This window comes from Parasteatoda tepidariorum, chromosome 10 (assembly GCF_982258835.1).
Source record: "Parasteatoda tepidariorum strain Cologne lab strain chromosome 10, Ptep-v5.0, whole genome shotgun sequence".
In the NCBI taxonomy this organism is placed as follows: Eukaryota; Metazoa; Arthropoda; class Arachnida; order Araneae; family Theridiidae; genus Parasteatoda; species Parasteatoda tepidariorum.
In genome coordinates, this window is record NC_141764.1 from 78777242 (window position 1) to 78795112 (window position 17871).

At 30.1% G+C, this 17871-nt stretch overlaps 1 protein-coding gene across 1 annotated transcript; it reads left to right on the forward strand.

The window, feature by feature from the left end:
• Nucleotides 1-5518: 5518 nt before the first annotated feature.
• On the forward strand, nt 5519-10943 carry roq (RING finger and CCCH-type zinc finger domain-containing protein roquin). The gene has a single exon (XM_016057547.5). The coding sequence runs from the start codon at nt 6234-6236 to the stop codon at nt 9231-9233; it is 3000 nt and encodes a 999-aa protein (XP_015913033.2). The 5' UTR covers nt 5519-6233; the 3' UTR covers nt 9234-10943.
• Nucleotides 10944-17871: the final 6928 nt, after the last annotated feature.

The window sequence follows — 17871 nt, forward strand, 5'->3', positions numbered from 1 at the left end:
TAGATTATCAGAATTATATTTGTATTAAAATAAAAAATCCAAAAAATTTAATTTTTTTTCCATTCATATTCATAAATTTGTCAATAATTGATTTTGAAAATGAAAGGAACTTCAATGATGAATTAGATAGATCTAAATAACTGCAAATTAATACACATTATTGTTTGGAAGTGAGCTGTGTTTGGAAAATATTACCTTTAACCCAGAAAAAGAAACTGGCGTTTCATGCTGTATTTCATAACTATAAAAATGCTAACTATGGTATTGGTCACTTTTTTTTGGCATGAATTAATACAAAATGAAAAAAGTAGGAAAAACACATTTAATTAAAATTTTGTGTCAAAGAGCTAAACAAAGTAAAAATTGTGAATGATATTAATAGATTAAAAAATATATTAAATTAAATTTAATAGAATATCTTGGTAAAGATTCAAATATTAAACTTTTTATATTTTACTGCACAATTTTAAGTATTTTATGCTGTACAACCAAAACTATTTTAGAGGACTATATTTTAAAAGTTTAACTTATTAAGAGAAGATTTCTGAATCTGTATTGTTTCTGAAATCTCAGACTTCCAGTGGTATTCGAGAAACTTAAAATAAATAAATAAAATAAAACATTACAAAATGAAGTAAAATCGAAAACAAAACTTGTACCTGTCCCTGGGCAAGCCAATTTAAAAAATTTTGTAACAGTTTATTCCAAATTAAACAAATGAACAATTTCATTTGGTGTCTAAGGGATTTTAGCTTGGCGGTTACAGGATCCTTATACAAAGACCAAAAACTCAAGAAAGGAAATAAAAAATGTAATATTTTAAAAAGCATTTTGATCAGTGATTTCATGCAAAATCATATATTTAGTAGGTGTGAAGTTTTCAACAAACATATTTTTGACTCTGATGAGGCTAAATGTTTTTTCTTCTTTATAGTTTTTAACTATTACACAGTCACTTAAGAACAATAAGAGACAACAAATGACAACATTTTTTTGACATGCTCAACATCTGAGCTACTAGTTTCTCAAATTTCCAAAATTTTTAGTTGAACTTCGGGATCTGACTTTCGACTTCTTGAGAAAAAGTCAGAATAAAGATATTTTGTTTCTTCAATATTTTAAAAGACAATAGTATGAGTTATTCCATGAAAAATTAAAAAAAATGGTAAATTTTTTTTACTTGTCATAATAAAATTAATGTATGCTTTTAAAATTGTGTATTTTTAATCCAGCAATTTTTTTTTTCATTTAAAAAAAATTCCAGTTACAGCTGTTGAATACAAGATTTAAGTTGTAATTTATTAACATGAATTATTTTAAGACTTTTTAAACTAGTTTTACTACAAAAATTTAAATTTTTGGCTGCATATTATGTTTTATTAACATTTTAATAGTATAACTCAGCGGCGCAACAGCCCACAGAGGGCCCATCTCAGTTTTCTTGACCTTTGGGCTCTGGGGTGCAGGAGCAGATGTTCCAGTTAGGTGGTCAGCCAAGCGCGGAACCCCCAGTGTTTAGTTCCCAAGCATGCTTGGTACTCATTTATCGACCCACTGAAGGGATGAAAGGCTGAGTCAACCTTGCCCGGCCCGAGGATCGAACCAGCGACCTGTGGCACGACAGCGCAAAGCGCTACCGCTTAGCCACCAGGCGTCTTCTGATAGTATAAAGTACGGCTAATTATATTATTACAAACAGAAAGTATGAGTGGGCAAATGGTTCAAAACCTACAAGCAACATTGATTGCTTGGAGATTTATGCTTATTGTTGCCTGTAATCTTCTAAGAAAAACTGCTTAGTTGTTATGCTTGGACAAATTTTTTAAAAATATGTAGACTCTTATCTAGGTATGGCAACAAATTTTACCTTTAGAGTTTGCTCAATTTTGAGTGTTTTTTTTTGTTTTTTGTATAACCACTACCCAGTTTTGCTAAAATTTGATTATTATTTTTACACAAGTAACAATATTGAAATCTTCGACAAAATATTTAATTCTTAGTTTGCAGCCATTAACACAAACACAGTGGCTAAATAATTTTGAAGGGGATATTTCAGTAACAGTAGTTTTTCTCGCCCACTAGAGGGATAATTTCCCTATCATGATTTGTCCTGTCAACAACAATTGCCGAGGTACAAAGTGGATGTTACACTTGCAAATTTAAAAGTTAGAAAAAAAATGTGAGGTTTGCCTGAGGGTACCTACAATGTCCTTTGAGTTGGTCCCCTTCTGAGATCTTTTTTTTTTTTAGTTTCTCACAGGTTTAGTTTCTGACTTAAGTTAACATGACCTAGCAATTATTCTACCACATATAATCATACAGAAATCTTCCTCCAATTACAATCGCCAAAGGGATTTTGAACCTGAATTTTTTTTTTTTAAATGTGTAGAAGTTTGTCTGGCCTCGGCTGCGAGTCCTGTCCTTAAAGTTAAACCTTTTCAGTCATGTTTGTCGCCGAAATTTGATTGTTTTAGGCCAGGTACTGATGTGGAAAATCTTCCTATTCTGGTTAATAAAACAAACACTAATATTGGGATTTAAATTTCTTTACTAAAATTTTTTTTTAGAAATTACAAGAAAGTTTAAAGAAAAAAAACTTATGATGTGTAAAAACTAAATGTCTAATTAGAAATTCTATTGCTCAAAAGATTTCATCAACACCATTAGAAATTGAATTAATATACTTTAAAGCAGTGTTTCTTAACCTGTGGTTCATGGACCCCTTAGGGGTCTATGGGTCATATTTTGGGGGTCCACCGACTACTCCTAATTTTTAAAACGTTTGGATCAATAATATTTAAATAGTGTTGATCTTTTTTTCTTTCTAAAAGGGGAAAATACATACATATTTGAAACTAGGTGATCGAGATACCCCAAATTCAGTACGGACTGCACACAGCCCTTAAATATCCCTGTCATATTTTTAACATCCTCCACTTTCAGTTTGCACCATCAGGGGCAACCCCCTGATGACGTCCGCTGTACTATTTTTATTATCCGCTATCAAGCTATGTACATTTGACACCTTGTTCAGGTTACTAGAGCTAGAATTTTTTTTTAAAGAAGAAAACCTAGTTTTTGAAATCTGGAACATTAGACAAGCTTGGATTTGGTATTCCACAAAAACCTCTGGTTGAGGCATCTCTCAAAGCTGCATATCATATTGCTAAAAGCAAGAAACCGCATACTATTGGAGAGACGTTAATTAAGCCATGTGCGCTGGAGGTGGTTGAATTAGTTTGTAGATTGGAACAGAGAAAAAAAACTTGAGGCAATTCCATTTTCAAATGATGTGACACATTCAAGAATAGTTGAAATTTCTTGCAATATCTTGAAAAAGATCATCGATGAATTGAAAGTATCGCCATTTCCCTTTAGTATGCAACTGGGTGAAACTACAGATATCTCGAATTATACTCAACTTCTTGTTTTTGTTCGTTACGTGTCTCTTGATATTATCAAAGAAAAATTCTTATTTTGTGAGTCTCTTTTGCAAACTACGAAGGCAGTTGATGTTTTAGCAATGTTAAATGTTTCCTTTACCAAACAAGACTTCGGCTAGAAAGAAAAACTTCATTCACTTCGTACAGATGGAGCACCTGTGATGCTTGGCAATAAATCTGGTTCTGCCCTGTTGGTAAAAAAAAAAATCTCCTAATGTTCTTGTTACTCATTGTTTTTTACATAAACATGAACTTCCAACCAGCTTAAAAGAAGCATTATCAAAAGTTATTAAAACTGTACATTTTATTAGACGTAGAGCTCTTAATCCTCGTCTCTTTAAAACACTGTGTCAAGAAATGGACGTAGAGCATGAGGTACTTCTGTACCACACGGAATTGCGCTGGCTGTCACGAAAGCAGGTTTTGAAACAATTTTTCATGTTGAAGATCGAATTATCACTTGTTCTAGAAGAAAAAGATAACTCATTCTTCGAATATTTAAACAAAAAGGATTTTACCTATAAATTGGCTTACCTGGCAGATAATTTTAACCGCATGAACAATATAAGTCTTTTAATCCAAGGATCCGATATACCATTATGGATGCAACTGAGAAATTACAAGCATTCTAATTGAAGATGCCACTTTGAAAAAAATAGAATTCTAAATGAGATATATGCAAACTTTTAAGTGCTTTCTGAAAATGGATCTTGGCAAGATAATTTGTTACTGAATAACTTAAAAATGAAATCTGTGAGCACCTGGAAGTACTTCAAGTTTCATTGAAAAAATATTTTAAATTGGATGAGATGAAGATAAAAGATGAGTTGTGGATTCGTCATCCTTTTCCTTGTGATATTGACTGTATCGATGATATGAACCTTGCCAAAGATGAGCTTATAGATCTTAGAACAAAGTCCTTGCTAAAAATGGATTTCGATTCAAAAACACTCGGAGAGTTCTGGTCTTCTGTGAAAGAAGCCTACCCATTGCTTGTAAAGCGAGCGATTTCAGCTATAATTTTGTTAGCTACAGTGTATCTTAACGAAGCCGGACTTTCCACAGTTGTGACAATAAAAACAAAACATCGTTATCGATTGAATGTTGAACATATTATGCGCATTGATTTGTCGAAAACCATCCCTCTATTCAATTTATTATTTAAGGAAAAGCAGCAACAACCCTCAGACTAAAAATTTTAATTTTAAATATTTTGTATACTATTGAAATAATAAAATTAAATGCTAAAATAAATAAAATACTAAAAATTGATGTTTTTTGCAATTTTTTTTTCTCAGGGGGGTGGTCCGTGACTTCTTAAAAAATTTTAAAAGGGGTCCATTGTATCAAAAAGGTTAAGAAACGCTGCTTTAAGGCGATAAGCATAAAACATAATTAAAATATTACATAAATATTAATATAAGTAATATTAAAAAGCATCAGAAATTTAAATGAAACATTTTCATCGTAAATAAGTTTCCCTTATCCTTTATAGTGAAAAATGCACATTTTTTACATATATATATTTTTAAATTTTTTATATATATATATATATATACTTTTAAGAATAAAGAAAATTGTACAGCTAAAAATGATTGACAACAGCAATTTTAAAATAAAATGTAATAGCTTATACACCATAACGTTGAATTAACAACGTAAGCATTTTTGTAGAGTGAAAGATTTATGGAAACATCTAGATAATTAAATTAACGATAACAGCTAAATACAATCTCTCTCCCTCCAAGAAAAAAATATTTTGAAGTTAAAGTTTGTATACGTAATACGTTCTAATGAAGATTACGGTTCTTACAGTAAATAGGAGGATTAGAAAAAGATTCGTAACTTAATTGATAAAAAATTGTGCTTCTTAATATTAAAAAATCTTTGTTTAGCATTTAATTTGTTTAATTTAATCTAAGTTCTGCTAAATAGTCTGTATTTTCTCATTTACTTTCGGTTTTCGCTTTTAAGATTTGCAGTCACAGTTAAATCGTATCAATATATAAACAAAAACTAATAAAAATGCGATTTTTGCAATGATAAACTAAATTAAGTTCAAAAATTGCAAAAGAATAATCATTCTTTTCAAAGTGTTTAATCATTTCTTGCGCAATTGTATTGTTATCATTTTATACTCGTTTCTGAAGAATAGTTTCTACATCAATTCATCAATTAAGGGAGAGGAATCAATACCAGATCAATGCAAGCCTATATTTTTAGAGATGTAAACAAATCTCAAATTGACTATTTTTACAAATTATGAATTGGACAAGGATAATATTTTACTTTATATTGCATACTAATCGCTAAAAAGTTCAGTGTTGTGACATAAATAAATCTTATCTTAAATCTCACTTATTATCGTTTGCTAAATGATAGATAAGTCAACAGTATGGTGCTTGAACAGTATTTACGGATTGCTTGGTGTTTATTTTCGTATTGGTAGATAGTAGTATGCTAATGGAAATAATATTTTATGCAAGACATAAAAAAATATGTGATTTAGGCGTTGAGAAACTGTTGTTTAAACATTTCTATCATCACCATCATCATTTTATTTGATAGTATTTTGATGAAGAGTTTTAAACTTATTGATAATATGCTATTTGGTATTGTCACAATGACTCAACTTTTGATCAATAACTGCATTAATCCCAAATTATCTATCGGAATGCTGTGTAAACATCCATTTAAAAAAGTGTTTTTACTCCTATATGATTCTACAACATTATGAGACTTCACAAAGTTAAAACTTTTAGTGATGGTGGTTGGTTTTAAATATTTGCTATGCCTGTACAAGCACCACAGTGGACGGATTTCTTATCCTGTCCAATTTGTTACAATGAGTTTGAATGCAGTGTTCGTCGCCCAATTAGCTTGGGCTGTGGCCATACTATGTGCAAAAGTTGTTTATCAAAACTCCAAAGGAAACAGTGTCCATTTGATCAGACAGTTATATCTGCTGATATTAACCAATTACCAGAGAATTATGCTCTTTTACAACTTGTTGGTGGTAGAATACCTGAAAAACCACCTCTTGTTGGATCATTGGTGGCTATTGAAGACTATAAATATTACTTGGAGGCAAAAAATTGCATAGAAGATTTAGCTCTCTATCTAAAATCATCGCCTCCAAGTATTGTAAATGGGGTACCCCAAAGTGGTCCTTTAAGCAGACCGATGCAAAGAAAGTTAGTTACCCTTATTAATTGCCAACTTGTGGAAGAAGAAGGTCGTACAAGGGCAATGCGAGCTACGAGATCAATCGGAGAGCGTTCAGTAACTGAATTAATTCTTCAACATCAAAACCCTCAGCAATTATCTGCCAATTTATGGGCAGCTGTTAGGGCAAGGGGCTGTCAATTTCTAGGTCCCGCTATGCAAGAAGAAGTACTGAAGTTAGTTTTATTAGCTTTAGAAGACGGATCCTCACTTTCTAGGAAAGTTTTAGTTATGTTTGTTGTACAAAGACTTGCACCTCATTTTCCACAAGCTTCAAAAACAAGTATTGGGCATGTTGTGCAGTTATTATACCGTGCCTCTTGTTTTAAAGTGTCAAAACGGGAAGGAGATTCATCGTTGATGCAACTGAAGGAAGAGTTTCGCACTTATGAAGCTCTTAGGAGAGAGCATGATGCTCAAATAGTTCAAATAGCTACTGAAGCTGGTTTACGCATTGCACCTGAGCAGTGGTCTTCACTTTTATATGGTGAGACTGCTCGCAAATCCCATATGCAGTCTATTATAGATAAATTGCAAACACCCCAATCTTTTTCTCAAAGTGTTCAGGAATTGATTATTGCTTTGCAAAGAACTGGAGACCCTGGAAATCTGTCGGTTTTAAGGCCTTATTTGGAATTATTGGCTAACATTGACCCTAGTCCAGATGCTCCACCACCAAAATGGGAGGAGTTAAAGATGGCTCAAGAAGCTGCTAAAATGGTCGTTAAAGGTCTCGTTGATTTTGTACAAAATTTTGGTAATCGCAAGTTGCAGGAGGATAGATTGAACCTAAATGCCAAATACAAAACTAGCATATGCCGTTATTTAACTCAACGCAACAATTGCCCCCGTGGCCTTAATTGTACTTTTGCTCATTCACAAGAAGAATTAGAAAAATATCGAGCCAAAAGTAAAAGAAATTCTGGTGGAAGAAGTTCTGTTCCAAGTATCAGAAGCCCTAATCCTGACAGCCCACATTTGCAAGAGGCATCTACTTGCAATCCATCATCATCACTTTCTGATGCTGCTTCAGAGTGTGGTATCTCTAACTACGTGTTTGATTCTTCCTTTAATTTAGACAACTGCACAATAGAAGATTCTGCAGATTCCAGTTCAAGTATTCAGTTTTGTAACTCCGACATCAATGACAGCATTATATCTAACTCTAATATGCTACAATCTAATCATATTTTAAATCCAGACTCTCCTGCCTTTCAACCATTATCTTCAAAGTCACCTCAAGTTATTTCTTTACAATCACCATATCCTGCATTACCTAGAAATAACATGTTGCCACCGGAGAACGTCTCTCCCTTGTCGTCACCAGCACTCAGTGTCGTTTCAAATTCCGTCTCTGGATTACCAGGTACCAAATTCAAATTAAGCAATAAATGTTTGCCTCCTGTTATTAACAGTTCTAGCCTTCCTTCACAAAATACAGCATTTGCTTTATCATATCCGATCGGACACGCTATGAATTCTCAAAGTAAGGATTTTAGACACTCTTTCCCTTATAAGCCTTTTATAAAGAGTCAACGGCTAGATGAACAGTCGTTAGCCGCACTTCAGGAAAGGAAAGAACAACTCTTAGCTCAGCTTGATAAGGCGAATATTGGAAAAGAATTGTCAGTTAAACCTCAAGAAAATGGAATTATTCCTTCACCAACTATTGAAGGATCATATTGTTTTGTGAAAACCATGGATGATGGCAATGTTGTGTCCTTTTATTCTCCTTGGACGTCTACAAGCATTTTTTCTTGTGGATCAAATACTGTATGTAATAATAGTGACTATACTATAGTGGCTTCATCACAAAGCCAGTTTGAAGGTTCCACTGTAAAAGAAAGAACCAATGGGTTGTCTGAGCTGAACTTTACCAACTGTACGTTATTCTGGCCTTCAGAAAAGGACGAGTTTATTCCATTTGACCCCCCTTTAGTGTCAAAATACGGGCCTATTTCTAAATGTTCCAAAAGCTTAATTCGGGGTCCGGCTCCGATACAAGTTAATGCTGTATCGCATATGGGAGAACTTACCAGTCCTACCTCAGTAGTTCGTCATCCTTTGCCATCTGCTTCTTTAGCTCCTACTCTCAATACTGCTTCATCTGTTACTTATGGTGCACCCATAGCTTTAATATCAGACCAATATATGCAAACTGCCGCTATTAATTGTATAGACGGTACAGTATGTCCTCTAAATGAAAATGATTTAATCTGCATTAAAACAGCAGATGGAGCAGCGAAGTATTTTAGAATCGATGAAGAATCCACTGATAAAAACTTGGGAAGTTTGCCTGTTGAGGAAGTTTTGCAATATCAAGAACATACTGATAGCTTGAAGGAAGAATTGTGGGAGATTGAAAAAACCATAGAAGAAAAAGAAAGATCATTAAACGAAGGAGCACATTATTTAGAACATCCTTATAGTAAAAGATACGATCTAAAGACAGGAGGAACTGTACCTACTTCCATAGGACCCTGGCCCTCTCAAACTTTGGAAAATATTCCTGTTAAGAATTCAGAAAATCTTCCATTAGACTTAAGAACAACATTCAAAGACTAAAAACTGTTTTCAGTTATTACAAAAAAAAAAAAAATTTTTTTTCCTTCAAATTTTTATGTTTTTGTTTTTATGTAAGAAATGAGTGATTCTGGTAAGGATTAAAATTTATAAGTCTTGTGAGGCTTTCTTTTATCAATGTGAAGTTTCCAAAAGGAATTTCAGTTTTATATTCTTGTCTCAATGAGACAGTTATTTCATATTATCTTGTAGAAAATATTGAATACAGTATTTGATGCTCTCTGATAAAATTGCTTAATTGCCATGTGTCGTTTGATTTTTGATTAATGATCATGGTATAGGAAAGTCTCAATGAGACTGCGATTTGAGCTGCTGGTGGTTCAAATTATCAATGTTGGGCATTCGGAAATTTATATGTGAGCCCATACAGCGTGTCCTGTAATCACCACCTTTAATATGTATTTTTAGAATCCTTATTAAAAATGAAACCTATATATATATGTCCAGGATCTCTATGTGGAAGACCATAGTAAAATGGTTTTTACGCAAGAAATTTAGTCGAAAATCGAATTGTGTTATGCAACAGTAATGAGACTGTCATATTATAAAGGTATAGCAGTGCAAATTGACCAAAACAAATTTAACAATACAGGTGATGGAAATAATCTAGTGTTTGCAATGGATCTTCAAAATTCATGAGCCGATAATTGTAATGCATAACATAACACGATTCATCACTGCTAAATTGATGCATAAGCCTGCAATACTCCCATGAAAGCCCGCTTTCTATTATGCAATATAACTAAGAATACTACCTGCCAGCAATGACAAGTCATATTTTCAATTGTAATTTCTTATGCAAAACTTACTTTTTAAAGTCTCAAAGATTAGCATGTGAAGTTTGCCAATGTCTTTTGGCTATAACCTTCACATTGCAGCTGAATTTACGGAGTTAATCCACAGCCCCAACTTTACAAATTTGAATTTGTCTACAATCCCAATGCAGTCAAGATAGAAAATGGAAATCCCTATAATAATAAGGACCTATAATCTTTTCAGAAATAAGTGGAAACAAAATTCCTTTTTCTTACTTAATAAAATTTTTATTCTTCATTAACTTAAGAAAATTAAGTAAAATTTTTAAAGAAGATTTTTTTTAAAGCTTTATGTCCACTGATTATTTTTTAGATTTTGATTTCAAGGTTTCTAAATAAATAAATAAAAAATTTGAGATTTTCATCTCTGAGAGGAAGCATAATTTACAGATGCTGTTTTATCTGCAGCATCCGCTGCTATGCTACCTGGTTTTACTGCCAAGATCCTGTACATTAGGGTTTGACATTCGATGACCTCATAAATATATGTAAATTTTTATTTTGTTTTTTATAAAGTTTCCAAAAGCACGTATGTAGGGTGGGGATTACGTAACATCCTGTATATCCCTGAATCTTATAGCACCAGTATGTTTTTGAATTCTGTAGAAATGTTGATATCTTTAAAATTTAGATTAGATGTTAAATATCATGATTTTAAAATAATATTTTTATTGTTTTAATTCAATCATTTAAATTTAATCTCCTCTTTATAATACATAATTTGATGTATACCTACTTTTCAATTAGAAATGTGCAAAGGCAATATCTATGATTTTTATATGTAAAATTTTAATTTAAAATATGATTGTAATATATCTGCTTGATTTAACGTATAGTCCTTATTAAGTTGTTAATAAAGTATTTTCACATTGTTTGATATCTTTCTCTTTTTTTTCTTTTCAGAGAAAACTTTTTCGGCATATTTTGGTATTGATTCTTGCCAATTACATTCGCCATGGTGCCAAAGGGATTATAAACTTACAGAAATTAAACAAAAAAAAGTAAATAAATAAACCAAAAAATAATTTGTAAAGATTTGCCCAGGCATGGTTATGCCCTTTGAGTTGGTCTACTTCTGTAATGTTTCTTGCTTCTCATGGGCCATGGCCTGGAAGTTCCCAAAACTTGGCAATTATTTTGGTGCAGGTACCCGTATAGAACAGGGTGCATGGCGTTTTTAAAAAGGGCTTATGGGTGCTTATTTTTTATATACGTTTTTTAAAAGCCCTTAAAGGTGCTTTTTTTATTCAGGGTTTGTAAAAAGTGCTTAATTTTTTATCTTGAAAAAAGAGATTTTTTCTTTGCCGTATCGATTTTCGTTCTAAATTACAAAAAATTTGTGATTTCCACAATTTTCTCTGCAATATTTATCAGAAACTAGTTATTTTATGAATATGTAAAGTTTATGAAAATGTTTTTGAATTTTGGTTTATAAATTAAGAACTTTAAACGATATAAAAAATAATTTTTATTACGGCACAGATCCTAATTATGATTTCCTTTTGAAAAGTTATTAACAATATCTTTTGAGTACTTGAAAGGAGATTATTTCTTGTTGAAAAATCTGGCTACGCACCCGTAGACATGTTCCCATTTTTTTTCTTCATGTTTTAAAAATCTTTTTTGCTTCATAAATTTGACGATTTTATTACGGAAATATGTTTTACAATTTTCTACATTGATGTTTTTTTTTAATTTATAAAAAAGTTTATAAAAATTTTATTTTCAGTAGATGTAACTGAAAATTATAAAAGTATTTTTAAATGTGCAATTAAGTGAAAGAAATTTCTGCACGAGGGAAAAGGAACAAAATTATAAAATTTCTTTGTTTTCGCATGCGTGAAAATCATGCTAGAATTTATTTAAAAATTTTATTAACTTTAATCGAGTAAAACTATATAATAAATCTTAGAGAATATATCGATGTTGTTTGCAAAAATTTTTATTTGCAAAGGCAGGGATGCTCAGAGTATCACATGAAGAACGTTGGTTATTATCTTCATATCAGCACTATTTTTCTCAAGACGCCAGTTTTTTCCTCCAAGAATTTAAAGAAAGTATGTAGCGGTTACCAAGAGGGTCGGTATGAATTATCTCTGGATATACATAATATGTGCAATAGTTGGTCACGGGAAATTTCTTAGCATTAATCGTCAAAAGAGAAAAGCTTAAGAAATTGTGTTATTTACATACATACTCTTTTTCTTAGATGGTAACATCAAGAATGTAATTTGATTATATTTTTCAGTGATAAAACATGTTGAAACAATTAAGTTTTAATACTCTTTAATTTTTACTATTACATATTGAAAAATGTCAAGCACAAGGAAGTAAGATTGTTTAAATATAGAAGCATTAAAATCTGATTCTTATAAAAATATTTATTAAATATTTGCATTGAAATGTTTTGAATGAACATGTATATACAGAGTATCCGTGCTCCTTCAAAATTAGGGATTTTGACCTTGATTGAAATTGGTCATGGAAAGTTATGATTTTCAGCGATAAATACTAAAAATTCATGGAAGGTCCCAGTTCATCAAAATGGATTTTTGGCTATTGGAACGGTTAATAATATCTCATGAGGTTAAAAATCCTGCATCACAATTTGTATTCACATGCATGGCCTTAGATCATAGGCCCCCTGGTTTTATTTGTAGTTATATCAAAATTATATTTGTTACATTGAAGTGAAATATTAACTCAACTAAAATGTTTTCAACCTAATAAATATAAAAAATTTAATATTTTTGTTTAATTTTTGAAATGTTTTTATTTTGATATATATAGTAATTTGATAATGCATGGAATGATGTTGATACTTTTGTTTTTTTTTTTAAAATTAAATTAACATAATCCCTAGAATTAACCTTAAATATTTTTATATCCATGTTCTAATTTGTATTTTTTATAAAGTTTTTTTTTTTTCAGTTTGTTTAATAGTTTAGTCCTTTTTTATTGCTTTTGTTTAAATTGGCTTATTAAAAAAGTGTGCAAAGCATTGCTCAGATAAAACAATATCGTTTTTAGAAAGAAAGTTATACTCATTTAGATCTTCTTCTGACTTTATTGAGTAATAATGCATTTACCCTTGTAAGTCATGGAAAGTGTTTCATAAAAGTCATGGATTTAAAAAGTTTAGATTTAGCAGATACTCTGCATATATACAAAGTAAGTCAATGACTCGTTTTATATTTATATCTTCATAAAATTGCTTAATTTAAAGAAATACATGCTAATATGTATAATAATCAATCAAGTTTTTTTTTTTCGAATTAAAACACTTTTAAACTTGATTTTTGAACAGAATTAGGTGGTAGTGAAAGGGTTGAAACTAGTTACAAGAGTCAAAAAAATGTGTGCAGGAAATCTTTTATTTTATCTTAGCCATTATTAATTTTTTGTGCCATGGCCTGGTTGTGGCCATTATTTGGTGTAGGTACTGATACGGAAATATTCCCAATTATTGTTATAGTAACTTTCTATTAGAGAGGTTTACCCAATTTCATAATTATAAAACTGTACAGCTAATATTATTTACACTTCAGAGGTGATGTATTTTCAATTATTGTGGGGTCTAAAGTTTTATTTTTTACTAAAATGTTCTGTATTTTTTATCAGCTAGGACTGCAAATTGTCTCTTTGATTGCATTTTTAACTGATGGAAAAATATTGATTATCGTAAAATTTATTAATAAACTTTAAATAAGTTTAATTTTTATAAAAATATTACACTAACTAATAAAAATATTTTGTAAAAATATTACAAAATATAAAATTTATAATACCTACCTAAAATAACAATTTACCTATTGCTAAATTTTTTGAAAAAATGAATTTTGTTTTATAAATTTTTTGAAATGTCAAGCCACTTTTTCTCAAAATCTACCGTGAAGCCCCTTTGCGAGAGGATGAAAATTGTGATGGTGTGTCTTCAGATCTTCCTCAGAATGATTCCCAAAACGTCACAAATAGTTCATTGTGCAGCTAATGCAGTGTAAATAAAGTACAAGTACTACTAGTAATAATTGATAATTCACTAACTAATTTCGTTAAAAAAAATCTTGGCAGCATTTGAAATTAAGATCTGATTAAGAAGTATTAAACTCTCAATTTTTGACCGAAAAATAAATCTTAAGATTTCATAAGAATTGAATACATTTGACAATTCTACAAATAATAAAGTTGAAAAATCAAAATAATCATTCACAAATTTTTATTTGTAAAATTGTTTTATTTTTTGCCGCTTCTCACACCACACCTTTATCAATTCAAATTATTAAATAAGAAATAAAATGCTGCTAGATTACATTAAACAAATTTATTAAGTGCTCAATCTTGTGATTTTTGAAGAGAGACACCCGAGATGGAAAAAAAAATCATGAGTTGCATAAAATAGTAATTTTTTTATTACTTGTGATCTGGAACAATTCTATCAACTGAAAGTCTGTGAGAGATAGTTTAATTTTTTTTTTAAATTAGTTAATGCTCTTTTTTGATAAAGAAGTCCTATAAATTCAAGCACTCTGAAAAAAATAAAAGATATTGCAAAGGAAAATTGAAAGGCAAATAAGATCTACTTAAATTTTTAAAAAAATACTTTAAAAAAACATTTACTTTGGAAAATGTTTTAGCAACCAATGAGTGTGTCAAAATTCAAAATTTTTAGCTGTTTGCTACTTTAACCCTGACGCAGATATGGGACACTGGTCCTGGTGTCCCTTTTATATATTTTTTTCTGATGCTCTAATTACAAACAAAAATAAATTTTTGTATTTCTTACTTATAATAAAACTGTATAATAGTTATTAAAAATATCTTCTTGATTATCGGAATTATATTTGTACTAAAATATAAAATCCAAAAAAAAAATTAATTAGAAAATTTTTTGGAAAAAAACATGAATTGCATAAAATAGGAATTTCTTTATTACTTGTGATTTGGAACAATCCTATTAACTGAAAGTCTGTGAGAGGTTATTTGAATTTTAATTATTTTTTTTAATGATGCTCTTTTTTGATAAAGAAGTCTTAAAAATTCAAGCACTTAGAAAAAAATAAAAGATATTGCAAAGGAAAATTGAAAGGCAAATAAGATATACTTAAATTTGAAAAAAAAAAAATACTTTAAAAAAACGTTAACTATGGAAAATGTTCTAGCAATCAATGGGTAATCCCCTTACAGATTATCAGAATTTCCCTTCATTTTTTTTTTCTCTTTGTAATGAAAATATGGAATTGAAAAAAAAATCTTCGAGGGTGATGGAATAAATTTTTCATAATAATAGTTAACTTAACATCATGCGGTTCTGTTCCTCCTTTGGGCAGTCTTGCTAATCAAAGTATGTAATGCTATAAATAAATGTGGCATTCCACTCAATTGTGTCAAAATTCAAAATTTTTAGCTGCTTGCTACTTTAACCCTGACGCAGATGGGACACTGGTGTCCCTTTTATATATTTTTTTCTGATGCTCTAATTACAAGCAAAAATATGTTTTTGTATTTCTTAATTATAAAAAAACTAATAGTTACTAAAAAAATCTTGATTATCAGAATTATATTTGTTCTAAAATATAAAATCCAAAAAGAAAAAATATTTTTCATTTATATTCAAAAATTTAACAATAATGGATTTTGTAAATTAAAAGAATTTCAATGATAAATAACTGTTTCTTTTAGATCTAAATAACTAAAAATTTGAAAAATTGTTTGGAAATGAGCCGTGCTTGGAAGATCTTACCTTTAACACAGAAAAAGAGTCCTGTTTTTCCTACTGTATATCATAACCATAAATTATTAAAATGCTAAATATAATATTTTTCACTTATTTTGACCTAAATTTATACAAAATAATTTATTAATTATCACACAATTAATAAAATCAGATTATTTAGACCCATAAGCCCAAGTGTATACTTTAATTAATCAAAAATTATACAAACAATAAGAAAAGTTCTATCTGCAATAGCGCAAATTTAAAAAAAAATATAAGTAAATGTGTGATTTTTATCATTGAGATATTTTTATCATTTCTCTTATTTTTCTCTCTCATTATTTTAATATTTGTTAAAAATGTAGAAAGGAGAATTTTTAGAAGATTTTAAATCTAGTTTTTTCTTGCAATTATAAATTGAATTCAAATGAACTCTGTGTCTGCAAATATGTAAATAGTTGAGATAATTAACAAATCACCCGATATATTTTGAATCACAATTCTATCCAGGGCTCGAAAAAACTCAAAATTTTTACCCGTCCCCGAGAACGGCTTGTCCAACAATGTACCCGTCCTCCTTTGAAACTAACCCGTCGCTTCTAAATAAATAAAAATATAATTTTCTCTTATTTATTACAAACATTTATATAAATTCCACAATGAATTAGTAGTTACTAGGATTACAAATACTAGGATTGCATTATACAGTAATAAAAGGAATACTAATAGGAATCCAGTATTTCTTTTATGAAATAATTTAAATGGCAAATGTCAAGTTATCTGGAATGTCAATTTATCCGAGGGTACTGCGTTTTTTAAATGAATCAAATATGATGTTTGCAAGTTCCACTATCAAGCTAATGATTTACGGAGGTTTCTGCACAAAACTCTGAAAGGGGTTTTCTATTTAGGTATATGTTCATAATTGCGTTTAACGCTTCTTGTTTAAGACCAGTGAGTAATGTTTTTTTTTTTTTTTTTGTAAGTTCATTGCTGAAAAGTCCCTTTCAACCACTGCAGTATGGGAAACAGAGAAAACATCAATTCCACCATGCGCAGTATGTTGCTATATTTCTAGATTAGAGGGTCATTTTAGAAGTGAGGCGCTAGACTCTTGTAAGATAACAAAAATTGAAAATGTATCACCAACATTAACGGGAAAATGGCCGTCCGCACGGACGTCAGATTGGAGAAATTCGTTGTTCGCGGGGAATTTTAGACCGCCGAGGACGGGCGGATGGCTGGTTTTTCGAGCCCTGATTCTATCTATCAACTGTCCTTAGCTTTTCAAACAATTTTTTTTTCTATCTAATAATTATTAAATCTCCAGTGGTTTTGATGATAATCTGAATATTCTTTAAAAGATCATTTCAACAACACCAAAATCACTTAAAGTAAAAACTATCATTAAATTTAAAAACTTATTTTATTATAATTTGTGCAAATATTATAAATGGATAGATTTTTATTTTGGTATTAAAAAATTCTTATTTAAATTAGAAGTGCCAGTGAAGAAGATTAATAAAAAAAATCATTATTTTCCCCACAGGTGTTTAAAACCTGAATTGTCAAGGGAGTCACTCTATAGAGGTGTTCACCAACACAGATATATATAAAATATATATAATAAATTAAGAAAATTTAGTCACCGATTCAAACGACCAGTAACAAAAAAATAAAGCTAGACTGTAAACATTTTACCTAGTCAGTTCACATGTCTATATTAGATTAAAAAATAAGTTAACAAAGTGAATCTAAATGAAAAACTTCAAACAGTCTGTAATGATCACAATTATGATTAAAAATATGCTATTTTGTGACAAAATATCAATGGTAACACAAAACCCAAAATTAAAAAAATCCATAACATACCATCTCTTAATGTTGATTGTTGGTTTGAAGAACACTGATTGTTTATTTTAAGGTGATCTGAGTCAAATTTTAATGGTCCCGACATTCTCTAAATATTATAATGTGCAGTGCATTGTTAAAAAAGTAAAAAAAAATAATTGTTAAAAAATTAAAAGCAATTTTTAGTAAATTCATTGGCTTTATTTAGTTTTTTTTGTACCTTTAAGAAAAAAATTCTGAC

Coding starts and splice junctions, on each gene's coding strand:
- roq (XM_016057547.5), top strand. CDS start 6,234: ATGCCTGTACAAGCACCACAGTGGACGGATTTCTTATCCTGTCCAATT.